Source organism: Centroberyx affinis, unplaced genomic scaffold, assembly GCF_046629955.1.
Source record: "Centroberyx affinis isolate AG114_WGS23_722 - 3 ecotype Tasmania unplaced genomic scaffold, CSIRO-AGI_Caff_v1 ptg001194l_1, whole genome shotgun sequence".
Taxonomy (NCBI): Eukaryota; Metazoa; Chordata; class Actinopteri; order Beryciformes; family Berycidae; genus Centroberyx; species Centroberyx affinis.
In genome coordinates, this window is record NW_027279718.1 from 80,001 (window position 1) to 97,202 (window position 17,202).

The 17,202-nt window shown below is 44.1% G+C and overlaps 1 protein-coding gene across 1 annotated transcript in view; it reads right to left on the reverse strand.

Annotated features, from left to right (window-relative positions):
- LOC139648342 (disco-interacting protein 2 homolog C-like) overlaps positions 1-7,006 on the reverse strand; it is a 77,903-nt gene extending 70,897 nt beyond the window's left edge. The window contains exon 1 of the mRNA XM_071524420.1: positions 6,928-7,006. Within this exon, the coding sequence (XP_071380521.1) occupies positions 6,928-7,006 (79 nt within the window). The remainder of the gene's footprint in view (positions 1-6,927) is intronic.
- Between the last annotated feature and the right edge of the window lie 10,196 nt (positions 7,007-17,202).

Consider the following 17,202-nt stretch of genomic DNA (forward strand, 5'->3'; position numbering starts at 1 on the left):
GAGCGGCCGGCGGGACGGAGCGGCCGGCGGGACGGAGCGGCCGGCGGGACGGAGCGGCCGGCGGCACGGAGCGGCCGCAAACGCCACGAAAAACTGTCCGACCGTCCTGACAGTGAAGACTCAGTGCAGCCGGCTGAGCAGCAGCTGAACACCTGACCAGCTGACTCTCTCCTCATTCAATTGTTACTTCCTGTTTGGTTTCACCCGCTTTCCCTCAACCTGCCTCGTCCACTGCCACTTCACTTAGTGATTTCCTACATTTCCCATAATGCCCCACGCCCCATTTAATCAAACCCTCAACCTGTCTCTCTGCTTGCATTGCATTCTGGTCTCTCTCCTGCTCCTGTGGGTGGAGAAACTGGTCTCTCTCCTCTTCTATGATGGGTTTCTCCCTGTATGACTGTTGAACGTCTCTCTTGGTGCAAAATGGCGGCTCTAGAAAGAAGAAGCCCTCGCTCTTTGATTCTGAGGGACTGACACCAAAACCTGACATTTACCGCTGAGGTTTTACATCCTGAAACATTTTCTCATATCAGACTCCATGGAACCAGAAATGCAAGGTAACTTAAGGTTCCTTTAAAGAGGAAAGAGCTGTTTTGAAATGCCAATGCACAAAATCCCTCCTCTCTGTGTGTGTGTGTGTGTCTGTGTGTGTGTGTGTGTGTGTGAAGATCCCATAAACTGTCAGTCGAAACACAAGCACACACACACACACACACTTCACAAACACTTAATCACACAATACAAAGCACCAATTGATTATTACCCATTTCATGCTAATCGTTCACCGTGGATCAAGCACCTTGTGAGCGCTTCATTCTATCTATCTATCCATCTATCTATCTATTGATGCATCTAAAGTCAGTTTCCATCCCTCCATCCCTCCCTCTCTCTTTTTTCATCTTACACCATTTGTTGTTCTCTCCCTCGTTTCCCCGCTGGATTCTCCTCTGCTTTCCTTTTCCTTAACATCCTGTTTTATTTGATCTCTCTCTTCCTCTCTCTCTCTCTCTTATCACATGATCATAAACAGCCAGTCCACCCACAAAGCCACCATGGTAACCAAATCTACCTCCAGAAGGCATAGGCAAAGACACACACACACACACACACACACACACACACACACACACACAGGGCTGAAGCATGCGTCATGCTCTGGGACCTTGGGCTGTCACACTCACATGCAGGGACTCGTGTGGACGGCCGAGTGTCCACTGGCTCCGCAACGCACGAGTCCAGAGCCGAGCCAGGGGGCACACACACACACACACACACACACACACACACACACACACACACACAAGCATACGGTGCACAGTGGCAGTGGCAGCCAAGTGTCACGTCCAGAAGAGTAGAGGCACACACACCGAGCTGGATCTGGTTTATTTAGGACTTCACAGGTTTTCAGTTTCAAGATAGAGTCACTTGATTCAAGAAAATTGGCAAAGGGGCAATAAGTCTGGTTTTTACTGCCCATACAATATGACCATAATATATCTGCAGGGGGTTGATAGTAGAGCTGAGCAATTAATCTGAAAAAAATATATATATGAAAAAAAATATATATATATGAACTTCCAAATCTCAGAGGCTGCAGTTAATTTCTTCAGAGAGAGTTTGGTCCAGACTGGATTTGTGAGCAAAGAGTTTCAGAGCTGCAGGTGATCTTTGGTCCATGAATCAAAACCTTTTATCAGACTCAAACTCAGTCAATTCTGCACACTCACGTCTATTTTTTTTTAATACGAAATCACTTTTCTTTAAACAGTTTTTAAGTTAAAAAAAAAAATGCACGACAAGAAAATCACAGTTTAAATTGCGATTCTGTCAAACAATCGCAATTAGATTTTTGCTCAATTTCGTTCAGCCCTAGTTGATCGGTGTGTTGATCAATACCTGTGACTCAGCGATTACGTTGCCAGGTGCTGAGATTTCTGGATTTCAAAACTCACTTCAAAACTCTTCAAAACCCCCACCTGCTGCCATTTTCATTTCTGCTCAGTGATGGAGGACGCAACACATTTCAGCTCCGAACTGTATATTGATTAACTGTATATTGATTTTGTGTTGATGTTCAGATCTCTATTTACTTGACTTGTGTGTATATATATTTATTGACACTGATACTTCCACGAACTACTGATAATGCTCTTACTAACTACTGATGATATCGATGAATTTACACTATTTTAGTTGAACTGATCTTATCTTATCTATTGCTTGTCTACTGTTATACAGTTTATGTAACTCCCTCCTTCTATTAACCAACGTATGTCTATCTAATGTCTAATGTCCAGTGCTTGTTCTTTATACTACCTGCCCAGGGACTACAGATGAGAACTAGCCTGCTTGGCTAATTCTGGCATATTTTTTTTAAATGTGCGCTGTCCCTGTCAAATAAACTAATAACTGAAATGAAATGAAATGAAATGAAGGCTCAAAGCCTCGTTCTCAAGCCAGATGACAAAGCAGTTTTATTATTTGAGTATTCAGCATTGATATATATCACCTTGTTTCTGTTGGATCTCTGCTCTGATTGGCTGCTTACTGCGAAGTAGTTGTAGTGAAAATGTGACTTTACTGTATGTGTCAATTACAGGCCACCGTAGCTCAGTGGGACGGGGGGGGGGAGGGGGTACTAGACACTTGTGTAGGAGGAGATCAGTTCTGTCAATGTTGTAATAGTTCTAGATAGAGCTTTATATAGGTGACAGCACTGCGGTCAGGGTCCAAAATGACCGCCTGCCAAGAGCCAAGAGCTACGAAAATTTGTAAATAAGCTTTTTATTAACACACCTGATTCTCTACATGAAACAGCACTGAAAACGAGTAGGTGACATATTTCTATGAGAAATGTATGTTGAGGCAAAGAGTTAATTTTGGACTCTGGCTGTGGTCGCGTGAAAACCTCGTCACATGCTGCTCTGTGGGTTGAGGAACTTCTGATGAAACCCTTTTCCAAACCCAGTGGATAGAGTCAAACTGCATCATCATCAAGCTAAAGACAGGCTGTTCTTCTTCCTGAGAGGGTGACACTTTGGAGATACAAGGTTTCCGCCCCACAGGCTAATTAACGCCCTTTAAAAAAAAAAACAAGTTGAGCTTGATTGGAAACAAGTGCGATCGTCTCACCCCATTGGCCGACTTGCTTTAAGAAAAATAGGATTTCCAGACTCAAACTAGATAATGTGACCTGTCATTAGTCTGCAGGGTGAGGAGTTACAGATGCAGCGAAACAAGGCTGCCATGTTTTGGGATGCATCGAGGACAGAGATGCACATTTGCGCCTGTATGCACACACACACACACACACACACACACACACACACACACACAAACACACACACACACAAACCAGGACTGCAGTTAAATGGGACAAAACATAGAAATTACAGTACTGATCAATGCAATTTCCAAATCCCAAGAAGCTGCAGAATATCTGAAGGGTAAACAGCACATTGATTCTCGGAGGTCAATATTCAGCTGCGTCGCAAAATTGAAAAAGAAAACAGAATTTGTGTCATGATTTTAAATATTTAGCAGTGAAGGAAAACCGTGCCGTGGGTTTCACACCGGAGCACTTTGTGGATGAAATATGCATGTGTGGACGTTCCCTCGCTTAAAATCAGTTTCTCTTTGTTCCTCCTGGTCAAAAGTTTCATATTTAACAGCTTGAACCTCAGAACCTCAAACCTCAGACCATCTTAGATCAGCTGATTTTTGGGGGGAGTTGTGACTGTCAACAACATTCAGGCAAAAGGACATCAAACGCACCAAAAGGCTCTCCAGCATGCCAAAGCCGAGTCAAGTCATATTTAAAGGCTAACTTTGGTATTTTTCAACCTGGACCCTATTTTCCCATCTTTTTGTGTCTAAGTGATTAAAGGGGACAACAATTTTTGAAACTGGTCCAGCATTGAGCGAGATCTCTTCAGACCCTACAGAGAAAGAAAACGTTTTTCCTTTACCTTTCGCTCGATCCGGTCTGTGTGTAACTTCCTGCAACGACCCAACTCTCGCGAGACTTGAGCGAGACTTGGTTACACACAGACTGGATCAAGCGAAAGGTGAAGAAAAGGTGAAGAAAAGACACTTATAATAACAATCTGAGCCTGTCAATGGCAAAAACAAGAACCTTTAGTGGACGTACTTTGACAGTTCACATTTGTTGTCCCCTTTAGTCACTTGGACACAGAAAATCGGTTGAAAATCCAGGTTGAAAAAACCCGAAGTTACCCTTTAACTGTTATTTTGGGGTCTGGTAATCAAAGCTGGAGTCTGGCAGCCGTTGGGCCCGTCCCGCTCCTACCTGCTCGCTCACTGTGAGTCACTTTGAATAAGAGCGAACACCTAAACAGCTTGAGATCTGAGCCTTGAAGCCTAGAGGTCACAGTAACGAGGGAGAGAGGATGTGAGCGAGGCGGAGGCTGATCCTCCACACATCCTCTGATTGCTGAGTTTATCTAATAAACAGGCAGAGCGTGAGTTTATCTTCTCAGAAATGAAAAATAGTTTTAGATAATAAAACTGGATAGAGAAAAAGTTTCAATCCACAACGCTACATATTAAATTTGCCTGAAGTTCATCACTCAGCAAAGGTCTTTTGTTACTTTAAAACTTCATTAATCCTCCATTTTTTTTTACTTTCATGCCAGCAGGACAAAGTCTGTTTTTTTTCCATCTAGTGCACATCTCAACTCATCAAATGCTTTAAACCTCCTCTAATGAATATGGAAAAAAAACCTTAAAATTGAGAAGAATCACAATTTGTTTTTCCTCTCTGAACGGACGCCAGCCATTTACACAGCCGGGCCTTAAGGCCGGCCTGCACACACTCATCATCTGCTGCACACTGTGTCCTTACTGTGTAACGACCACACACACACACACACACACACACACACACACACATACACACACACACACACACAAAGCTTTGCACTCATGCTCTCCCTCCATTTCTACAAGCGAAAGTGACAGACGCAGAAACGAAAAACAAGACAGACACGTTCTCACTCTCTGTTTCCATGAGCGCTAGTGACAGACACACACACACACACACACACACACATACACACACACACACACACAACACACACACTGTCCACACTGACACACGTCCATCACACTATCAGAGGGCCTGTCAGGCTTCCTCTGCTGTGATCCACCAATAACCCTGTCAGCCCTATCACACACACACACACACACACACACACACACACACACACACACACACACCTGGGTGTGAGGAGTGTTTGATGTCGCCTGACGTTTCTCCGTGACGTTTCCACTTCCTCCCACTGTCTCCATCATTAATAACATCTGCCAGCAGCAGGTTCTGCTCTGATAAACACTCTCGGCTGGATTAGGAGCTCCAATAGGCCCGCAGCTGCCACACTTTCACTTCGGTGTGTGTGTGTGTGTGTGTGTGTCGCCTCTGTGTGTGTGTGTGTGTGTCACTGCAGAGAGAAAAATACAGCCTGATCAGAAGGAAACGGTGGCTGGTTTGGCGTAGGGTTTGACCGTTATGGGTTTTCGAAAGGCTGATACTGATATTTTTGCACTGAGGCTGCGGAATGGTTATATATATAGTTTAAATTTGACTATTTTCATGCCAAAAAAACCCCACAAAAACCTAAATTTCTCCATGTTTTCCCCTAGAATTGATTGCTGTCAGGGTGGAACAGCCTCTGAAGCAGCATTCAGACCATCATGGGACACTAAAACTCTCCACTGAGGCCCAGACGGATGAAATCTTTAGGTGTGTTCGCGGCTCTTTGAGGCAGGGAGAGGCAGGTCTCACTGCAGGTTTTACACACACTGAAGCCGAAGCTGTGGAGTAAATTCAAATCTTCATCGCTGACCGACCGATATCCGATTCTGACTGAAAGGCCGATATCAGCAAACCGACACATCGGTCTGGTCTGGTGTGACAAACAGAGCAAACACACAAATCTGTCTCTCTCTCTCTCTCTGACACACACACACACACACACATATTCACATTATGGGCAACAAGGTGGCTTACATCCAGTGTGAATCTAGGCTTCTCACACAATGTAGGCCTTTCCAAGCCTGTATGAATAAAATATGCCATCCCCATTATATAAGGCAGAAATGCCATATTGCATCTGAGATCATTTGTGTTAAAATATCGCTTTCTCTATAAGGACAGGGTGGATAGCTGTGATTGAGATTCAGTGGCCTAGAGAGAGAGAGTGTGTGTGTGTGTGTGTGTGTGTGTGTGTGTTTGTGTATGGAGGAGGGGTGGGGGGGGTAAAAAAAAATATCCCCATGCATCCTGCTCATCCTCGGCTGCTCTGCAGGCCAAAAACACTGAGCCAGAAGCCTGAGATCACGGACATCAAAAGCCAAACAACCGCTCCGTGCTCCTGTCACGCGGCGTTGCATCGCAATGCTATTATTAAACCCGACCACACACACACACACACGCGCGCGCGTACACACTCATACACACACACACACACACACACACACGTACACACAGGTAGGCTCCGTGATTGTGTCAACATCTCAAGGTCAAATAACGGGGTTTTGAGACCCAAACGGGCGGCCCGGCCGGGCGGCTGTTTTTACGACACCGCCGCGGAGACAAAGAGCAGCGGCCGAATCCCGCAGTGGGTTCCCGCTCTCCGCTCATCCTCTCCCGGCTGCAGAGGGCTGGCCAGGCCGGTCCTGCCTCACAAACATCTGGATGGGGAGGAGCAGGGGGGCTTCGGAGGGGAGAGAGAGGAGGGGGGCCGCGGGAACGAACGATTAGATTCCGTTAGTAGGTAGTCTACCCTCCCGGTGTGGATGATGATGATGATGATGATGGTGGCGGCGGTGATGAGATAACGGGATAACGGAGGAAGGAGGGGGGGGAAGGAGGCTTGCGCTCTTTAAAAAAAAAACATGTCTTACCCTCTGACAGCTCGAGCTCCAGCTCCGCCAGCCGGGCTCGCACCTCCAACGGTATCGGCGACGCCTCACGGTCCGCCATTCGGTTTGTACCGTAGAAAACACCTCCCGGTTCAACTGCCGCTGCTGCTGCTGCCTCCCCTCCTCCTCCTCCTCCTCCTCCGCTCGGAAACGGAGAGCTTCTCGGCGGCCCCTCCTCGGCGGAGGCGCGCGGGCTACGAGGCGTCGAGGGAGAACAAAGAGGATAAATCTGGGTGTCGGTTTAACGGGGGCCCGCCATGGCCCCGGCTGCGGAAATCGGTGAAGACCAGGGGGGCTGCTCGGTCGGTCGGCTCTCTGTGCTGCTGCCGTTGCGGTGTCGGTGGCGGTGGTGGTGATGATGATGAGGCTCGCGCAGCCCCAGCCAGCGCCGTTTGCAGCTCCTGCCGCTGATGTCACGTGACGCTACGGAGGAGGGAGGGGGGGGGACAGTTCCACCCTGGGCCGGCAGGGGGCGCCGCTAAAAACCACACCTTCTGTACTGCAATCAATCCACTTTAATCAAACTAGTTTAAAATACAACATTGGGTTATTTTACAGAGACTTGGTATTATTTTTTAAATCCTTGCGTAAAGTAAAAGCTATCAAAAAAACATTAAAAACCTCCTTCATAGAGACTTCTTGTGTAACAAGTCTCAAGTCCAGTCAAAAGTCTAAATGTAGATTACCAAGTCAAGTCCATGTCATTAATGTCAAGTCTCAAGTCTAAATGTAGAAGAGCAAGTCAAGTCAGAACAAATCAAGAGTCCAGTATCAATTTAATATCTTAAAGAAAACTAAATATCTAGGACTTTTCAATGCAATATGGTTTTAATAGGATAAAAACTTGGTAAGAGCATCATGAGTTTGATTTCTATAATCAGTTTCAACTTCAATAAATTCAATCATTCCATACAAATTCAGAAAACAGAATTTAAATTCAGTCGTCTGCTGGAACAAATCTCATCACTTTCAATCTAAGTCATTTACACAAACACAAGATCTCAAGTCAAGACTTTAGAAACCTTTTCAAGTCATCAGAGTACAAGTCAGAGTCAAGTCCCAAGTCACCAGAACCCAAGTCAAGTCTCAAGCTATTGAAACTGAGACTAGAGTTCAAGTCATGTGACTCGAGTCCCAAACTCAGTTTTTTTTTTTTATCATTATAATAGAGAGTGAAGATCAGGTAAAAATTGGTAGAAATGTATTTGGAGGACAGATCTGAAAGAAAACTTCCTGTCACATTTCCCATTTAGTCAATATAAGGAAGTTTCAACGTTTTGGTGGCAAATGATATCAGATGCAGGAACTTTAGGGTTTTATATCAGAAACTCCCAAATAAATCCACATTAGACCCCATATGTTTAGATTTCATCCTAAGCAACCCCATAAGAAACGATTTGGTTAGATATGACTAGAAGGTTGTTTTTATTCTTTCTTTTTGTTTTTCCCTTCCGCAGGGTCAGAGGTCAGAGGTCAGAATAGCAGCCCTCTTGGTGTGAAAGGGTCATAAGTGACATTTCAGCCTGAAATGATTGTTAGATATCATTGTGAAGCTCTTGTTCAGCTCTCTCTGATGGCGACAGGAACATTTGTAGACATAAACAGAGTTAAAATGAAGGAGAAAATCCAAAAGACTCAAGTGAAAACCCTGGATTAAATTTGCTGCAAAAAGGGTGTAACTGCATTTAATAGCATTTTACAGAATATCAGTTATCTGAATCTTAATCTGAGTGTTTCCTTAAATTATGTTTGGAATAAAAAAGATGCAATCATTTTAGGTTTTTTGTTTTTTTTCTGTCACTTGCACCCCTTTCACTCCAAAGCCATCATGACTGTAACCTTATGGTGATAAATACCTTTTTCTTGTTAAAAAATATTTCCTCTCTGCTTCTTCCAATAGTTGAACCATCCTGTGCTTTTATGCTTTTAGCATCTTCTGCTCAGGCAACACAAGACAACTTTTACAAAAACACACTACAGTGACCCTATAATACATCATACTGTAGAAGAATACTACAAATACAAATATCACAGGAAAACCATGAACTGTAATGCCCTATAAGAATATTAGTGACACACACACTCAAATTATTTTATTCCCTTTGTCATTTATGCATTCTGTTGTTTTTGTTTTGATATTTCTTTGCTAATTTCACTTTCTGTTTTTATAATCCCCATTTTTTTTGTCGCACCCACATAATTTGTGTTTGTTCTTTTTAAATTGTATTATCTTTTGCATGTGTAAGTAAACTAAACCCCAAAACTAAGCCTACAGTAAATAGAATTTGATAAAAGTTAAAGGTCTAGCAGCCATTAAAAGGGTCCAGTTTCATTATTATATTCACTATATTTACTAAACCTCCAGCTCCTGTGTGTACCACCTCCATTTATTCAAGTGTGGACACTGCATTTACTGATTATTTTTAATGCTGCTGTACTGTTAATGTTTCCTAACATAATGTACTGTTTTTTTCTTTTTTAACTTTATTGTAATTGTTATGTTGTTGACCTGCCCGGGGACTACAGATGTAACCTGGCTAACTCTGACACATTTACATTGAAGTGTGAACAAAAAGGTTGATTGATGTGTACTGTCCCTGCCAAATAAATCTTAAAATAAATAAAATAAATAAAAATATAATTACATTCATATTACTTTAATTCCTTTACCATTTATGCATTTTTTTTTTTTGCATCATTCTCTCTGTTGTTTTGATATCATCTGGTTTCTTTGCCAATTTCACTTTTTGGTTTTGTTATAATCCCCATTTTCTTCTCACCCGCATAATTTGTGTTTCTTGTCTTTTTTTTATATTTGAAAGTGCAAATGCACTAATCCCCAAAACTAAACCTACAGTAAATAAGTAATGTGATGGAAGTCAAAGGTCTAGCAGTCTTTAAATGGGTCCAGGTTCACTGAAGTGGGGCTCACACACCAGTGAGCATCAACTCTCTGTATTTCATTAGTGTTTTTCATTCATTAGGTCTGCAGCCCTCCAGGATTCAAATCATCATTGTAAACAAGTGTTCATGATGGAGTAATGAGCGTTATGATGTGATCAAACTGCCATCTGCTGGTTCAGTGAAGGCACCGCAGCCAACACATGACTGTCATCTGTACATGGAGTCATCTAGTCCAGGATTCATACTGTGACACCTGACAGGGCTTTCTGTGCTGTGCTTCTGCTTCCATGGTGATGTGGAACCATCAGCAGAACCAAAAACACCCATAACCACAGTACAGAACGTCTTAAAGCAGTAGTTCTCAATGTGGGGTCCGGGGACCACCAGGGGTCCATGAGGGGGTCCCCCAGATGAATTGTTAAACTTCACCATTATTTAATTTACAAGAAGTTAACACAGTTAGAGAATGTAGAATAATGACTATTTTAATCATAGTTTCTCTGTTATCTCTTTACCTACAATACAGACAGTCATGGGATTCTGGACAAAATCATATCTGACAATAAAAATATTCTCAGATTTGGGTCAGAGACACAAAATCTCATCAAATGGGGGTCTGTGGCTCGAATGTGGACTTGATCAGTGTCCTTGAAATGAAAAAGGTTGAGAATCACTGTCTTAAAGGGCATCATGCCTTTTATAACGTTTCCCAAAACCTGTAGACTGCCTGAACAGTTCTCTTCACAGTAGCACACATTCCTGTGTATTAATAAAAACAGGAACAAACAAGAGGCTCTCTGCTTACCACAGCTGACCAGTAAAGGTTCAGGGGAATCATCAGCACAGTTGGAACACAGATTTGACCAATCAGATTGTTTGGTTCAAATTGTGCGTTCGTGTGCTGTCGGATATGTGGGAAAAATGACTTTCCTACTTGGAAATTTCACATTAAGACTGATAATTCGGAAGTCGGAAAAATGTGCTACCTGAGTTTCCAAGTTATGATGCAATGGTGACCTTTAACCTTCTCAACAAGGCCAAAAAATTTAAGTTTTGTGAGTCAACAGTAAGAAAACACGTACCCACGCACCTTTATTGCAAGTTTGAAGTTACTCAGAGTAACCCAACATTTGATTGAATGAAGTTCGTCAAATTAGCTTCTTTAGCTGCAGGACGTCTGTGTTTGTTTATCTTTTGTTCTCCAGGTTTGATTTTCCGACAAAACAGCACATGAACACAACACCGTTTATCAGTCTTACTTGGAAGTCCTGGATGTCGGACTCTCCCAGCAGCACATGAATGCAACAACAGTTCCTGCCGCATAAACATAAAGAACCACCACAGTTAAACACACATATTTTCAACTTCAAAGGCACTTCTTTAATATTTATTCAGTATTATTTACATCTGTACAGAAAAGAATAACAATTGCCGCAACATGTGCCTGCTCTCTTTCTCCGTGACAAACTGCTTTACATTTAAAAACTTAGGCCTAATCTCTCTATTTTAAACAAAAGAATATTGAACTCAATCCCAATCAAAATTCAAGCTCTCAATTCAAAGTTCAAGTTGTTTCTGGTGGAACGGTGCTTATTGACAGTCAGAAACGACCCCGCCCACCCAGAGATGTGCTGGAACGAGCCCAGGCGCGCCCAAACTCCGCTGGACTTCTCCCTTCTAAAAATGTTTGTACTCTTAAACCCAAACACAGGTACAGCCATCTCCTCTCAAACAAAACGATAATGATAATAAACTCACTAAAGCCTTAACACACAAGAGGCACTCTGATCTAACATAAAAAACATCAAATAAATTAAATTCTAAAATGAAAATTAAAAAAAAAAAGACAGTCATGCAGAGATAACGGGCCGATATACAGTGCTTTTCAAAAAGGGGGGGTGTTTTGCCTCGTCTCGTTCCAAGTCCAAATAAATTCCCGGACTAGATCCAATCAAATCAATACCGAGGTCAGACCCTCCCAATACTCATCAATACACACCGGGCAGGCGCTGGCTAATTCCTGGGCTCCAGATGTGCGCTGCGGACTCACTAACGCGGCGGACCTGAAGACCTGAACACCAAGCAATAACACAGATGTGCTAAAAAACCCACAAAGGGAAAAAAAAAAAAAAAAAAAAAAAAGAAACACCTCAGGTACAGTTCAGAATCATGGCGGAACGTTCTGTACAGCAAGAAACATCCAACACACACAAACAGGAGGGAAAAGAAAGGCCAGTGCCGTCAGCGAAAAAACAGAAGACCAAAAAAATAAAAAATAAAATAAAGAACAAAATGGAACCTGGCTCTCGGTAAACCGTCCTAAACTACAAACCTAGAAATAAAAACCAACGTAAAATAGCGCTTTCAACATTTACAGATTCTTTCCTAAGTCCTGCCCCGAAACCCAAGAGTTGGCTTCGGAAATCTTTAGTGGTTAGCTGCACCCCCCCCCCACCACCGCCCCCCCACCCTCCCCTCCCCCCCCCCTCTTTCTCCCCTCCCTCCCCCCACCCCACCCCATCCGGTCCAAAACCAACCAGCAGTCAGATTCTCCCTCCATTCACACTTCAGTAAGTCATCAATATATATTCCGATTCAACTTCAAAATTAAATTGTTTTTCTCGACTTAAACAGGTTGATTCAAATATTATGGATGGTATTCAGTATGATTGACGCTCGCTGGCCTCTGCTGATCACTCTGCACATAAAGATTAATTCTCCATTGCAACATAGATACCAGGCGGTGCAAGTTCCACCTCTTTCCGAGACCGAGAAACTACCAGAGTCCATACATTTTCCATAAGTGTTTTTTATGCACTGCCAGACTTGTATGGGAACCCTGGTTACATCACAGCAAAAATGTCGTCTGACTGAGGCGTCTGGAACGCCGCCCACAACGGGCGAGGCCAGCAAATACAACGGAAAAACGTTTTTGGGCGGGCGAAACCCCCCCCCCCCCCCCTCACCCCACTAATACCTAAAACTGAGGTGTACATATCAATACATTCAGGCTGCCATGTTTATTCTCGATGGGGATAAAGTGTTCAGATTTGACCCCGACTCTTCCCAAACCCACTAAACCCCCGAAACCTGACTCCAGTGAAGCCGATCCTGAGCTAGACAGAGTTACAATGGAACAAGGGTACAAGTGTTTGTGTGTGTGAGTGTGAGAGTGTGTGTGTGTGTGTGTGTATGTGTGTGAGGAGGAGGGGGAGGGGGGGGGGGGGGTGTTCTTCTCCACCCTATCTGGTCACCGTGGCAACAGGGCTGGGTCGGACGCCTGCGCCGGATAGGCCGGGACGGGCTCTGCCCCCGAGGAGGCGGGGCCGGCGGCGGGCGGCAGCGTCTCATTGGCCTGCGCTCTCTGGCAGATCTCGGCGTAGCTCGGCTTCTTGGACTCCTGGCCAATCAGAGCGCAGCGGGGGCGGGGTCAGTGTCACACACCCTGCCTCTCTCATACACATTAATGGCTGCATATCAAGCGGGACGCTCCTCTACCTGCTCCAGTGTGCTCCTGTCTTCCAGTACAAAAAAACCCTTTCTGCCTCTCCTCAGCTTTTATTCCCTTCCCCAGCTCTTCTCCTCTTACATGATCACTGAGGATTTACTGTCAACACACTGTGGCTCTGACTCTTCTGCTCCTTACTACTGGCTGCTTGTAATGTTGGTGATCCAAGACTTAAGACTTACTCTACTGTTGTACTTATTGGATAAGAGCGGCTGCCAAATGCCTAAAAACCTATGATGATATTGTTGGACGGGATATCTAAAAACATGCCGATGAGGTTCTGATATAAAAACACATGAGACAATTCAACAACACAGAGCAGGTGATGTAATGCTGATGAGCCGTCTCACCGTGACCGGTCCGTTCTCCTGCGGGAGCGGAGCTGGTCTGGCGGCGGCCGGGGCGGGTTTGGCCTCGCCGGCCGTCTCCACGCTCTCCTTCACATTCCTGTAGGAGACAGAGAGAACAAACAGAACATACAGCTGATGACAGAATGATGAAGATATGCAAGTAGAGCAATATGTGTAGAGGCTTCTCCGATCGACCACGGCTGGTCAACCAGAGAATCGGCTGTGTGCAATTAATGTCTAAATCTGTACCAACCAGCTGTCAGCAGAGAACAGCTGAGTCAGCTTGTTGTGGTGTGGCTGTAGATCCATTCAGTAACGTTCTCAGTAAAAGTGAATAGTGTGATAAGGTGGATTTGTTTCCAAATGTAGGTTACTGTGACACAGTAAACTGTCTTGTCTTTAGCCCTAGTCTCTACTCCAAAACACGAAGAGTTGTAGCTTGAGAAGAGTCAGCTCAGTTAACCTGAACAAACTGTTAGCTAGCTAACTAGCCAGCAAACACACTGATGTTAATGTGAACACACTAACGCTAGCTTGTAAATAGATACGTTAGCTACTGCACAAATCAGTTCAGTTCCCAGTTAAAAACAGCACAGACATGAACCAGGTCTGCTCAGCTCTCTTCAGACGGCAGGTCGTACGCTGAGAAGCACCATCAGCTCTCCTCTGAGCTGAGGAGGCTGCCGGGCTGCCAGAGGGTGTGTGAAGTCTCCTGAAAGCCTTCATTAAGTCTAGCGTCCACTGTATCTGTTGCCAGTGCCAGAATGTACTTCTGTTACCACGACATGTCGATCTGCACCCCCCCACCCCCACCCCCCAATGTCACCAACTCCTGTACATTTATTACATTTATTGTACTTTGTAAAATGAAAATCTTCTGGTTCAGATTCTGCTAACCAAGTCCAGAACACCATCACACTCTCTATTATCTCATGTTTATTATTCCCCTCTATCCACTCGCAAAGAGGGCTTCACACCGTAAAAAAGCTCTTCAGCCCGAGTGTTCAGCCACCGAAATGGATTTTCTAGTGTGAGAATTATATATCTATTCATTTGGGACGGATGGGTAGATGAAAGCATGCAAGGTCGGACAAATGGAAAGCTGGAAACTCCCTACTTTTTACAAGAAAGACTTCCGGCCCTCCTCTCCCCCGAGTTCAGTTCCCCATGTCCCATCGCGTCCTCCTTTACTCGCTCTTATAATGGCCGGTTTTGAGGTTTAAAAAAAAAAGAAGAAAAAAAAGACATTTCTACCATTTCTTTCAGTCTCATCTCACATTTCATTACTAGCACTTCTCTATCTTACATGATCATTCTACAGGCACAGGAATATTTCATTACATCTGTTGTCATGACACTGTGGCTCTGACCTTTGACCTCATTATTGGTTAATGTTTGTGATCTAGGGTTGTACACATCGATCTGGACTGGAGCTGACTGGAGCTGGACCAAAACATTAAAGTAATAACACGCAACATTTTCATTTAAATAAACATCAACATCAACAGCATGAACATCAACACACACAGCCGGTGTTCCAGGTCTACTCACTGCTGCGGAGCCTCTGTTGAGACGCTGGAGGTCGTCTTCTCAGTCAAGGTTTCGATTGGCTGAGGGTCTTGTGATGTCACCGGCGCTGGTCTGCAGGGACTGCTGTGTTTGACTGGAGCCTGAGACCAAGACAAGCCATTTGAGACATCAACGCTGTGTGTGTGTATGTGTGTGTGTGTGTGTGTGTGTGTGTGTGTGCGTGAGAGAGAGAGACTAGGGGACTAACTGAAAGAGTGAGTGTGTCACTTGGTTACCTTTTCATTGGGAACGTTTCAGATAATCACACGCATCACATTTTTACATCTAAAGTGTGTGCGTGTGTCTTTGTGTGTGTGTGTGTGTGTGTGTGTGTGTGTCTCAGAGAGAGAGAGTCTTGGTTACCTTGTTGTTGCCGTCTGCTGCAGGTACCGTTGCTATGGCAGCGTTTGCCGGGGGAAGCGGGGGGAAGCTGGTCAGCCCCAGCTCAAGACTGGGAGGAGACGGTCGACGAGAAGGCGAATGGGTTGACGCCTTCTACACACACGCACACACGCACACGCACACACACACACACACACACACACACGCACGCACACACACACACACGTACAGTCAATGGATAGTTTAATCAGAGGAAATATTAAAAACACACACGCTGGCTACTTACCCGGTTGTTTCCAGCAGGTCTGTCACCCGACCATCTGTCCTCTCTCCTCCTCTGGTCGAAGTTTCCTCTCCTTCAGAGGAAAGAAACAGCAGAATTACCATCCAACAAGGTTCTGAAGAGTGCAGCAGGACGTCCGGCCCATGGCTGGTTACCCAACACAGTGGCTGGTGGAGTAGATTTACTCCACCAGCCACAGTGGCTAAAAAATCCCAATATCCACCAGTCACTTTCACTATTTCACTACTACTGTGCTCAGAGAGCAATAGGAGCATTTGGCTGGTGGCTTGTATTCAAAGTGATGTTGAATGAAAAAAACTTGAGAGACTCATTTTTTATATATTGGTAGAATCTTCCAAAATAGAGTCCTGTCCTCACTTTATTCGCCTATTTAAAATTACAGGTAAACACATTTTTTCTTCGTTCCATTGGAATAAGTTTCCTCCCACCGGATTTCGGTGTTACACTGAAAAGTTTAATGAACACAAAGAAAGAGATTCACTTAAACACAGTTCTGCCACAATTCTGTCACAGGACTAGTTTTTTTTTTTTTTTACATATTGTCAGAATCTGCTTTGTTCACATTCATGTGTGCTAGAAGTGTGATTTTGATACTTGTTTCTCCATACAATGGCAGTGAATGGAGAGAGAGAAAAAAACACAATTCCAGAGCAAAAGATGACAGAGAATCACTGATTTTGGGGTTTTATCATGGAGGAAGCTACAGATCCCCAAGGTCAAAGTTCAACCACTCTTTAATTCCCACCCTGACCAGCAGGTTTGAACATGGATCACTGCATGTTGTGAACTGGATCAGTCTTCAGTGTCTGCCAGTCTTTCAATATACCAACGGCCATCAGCAATGATGTAGTGGGAAATAAAAATGTGAGTAAACCGCGACCTCCAGCCGGTGATCATCAAAAAGCACCGTTCTGAACAAAAGTTAATTACACTTTCAGAAAAGAAGATGACTGGCGAAAGACTGTATTAACTTTATGGAGATGCTCCATCTTTAATCGCATCTTATTTCCATTTAACTTTTTTTATTGTCTTTTTCACTCTCTGTTCTCCTGCCTACGCCTTTATTTTTCACCGCTGTAATGCCCCAGTTTCCCCTCGGGGATCAATAAAAGCTGCTCCATCATGTTGGAACCGGCTGAATTAAAATGATATTTCACCTTTCATATGTCACCGTGGTTTTCAGTTTACCTTCCATTAGTCTGAAAATCCTACTTCTAAACACATTAGCCAACTGAACTGGATGGATCAGGATGCCATTATTATTTCTGTGCTCTCGGATT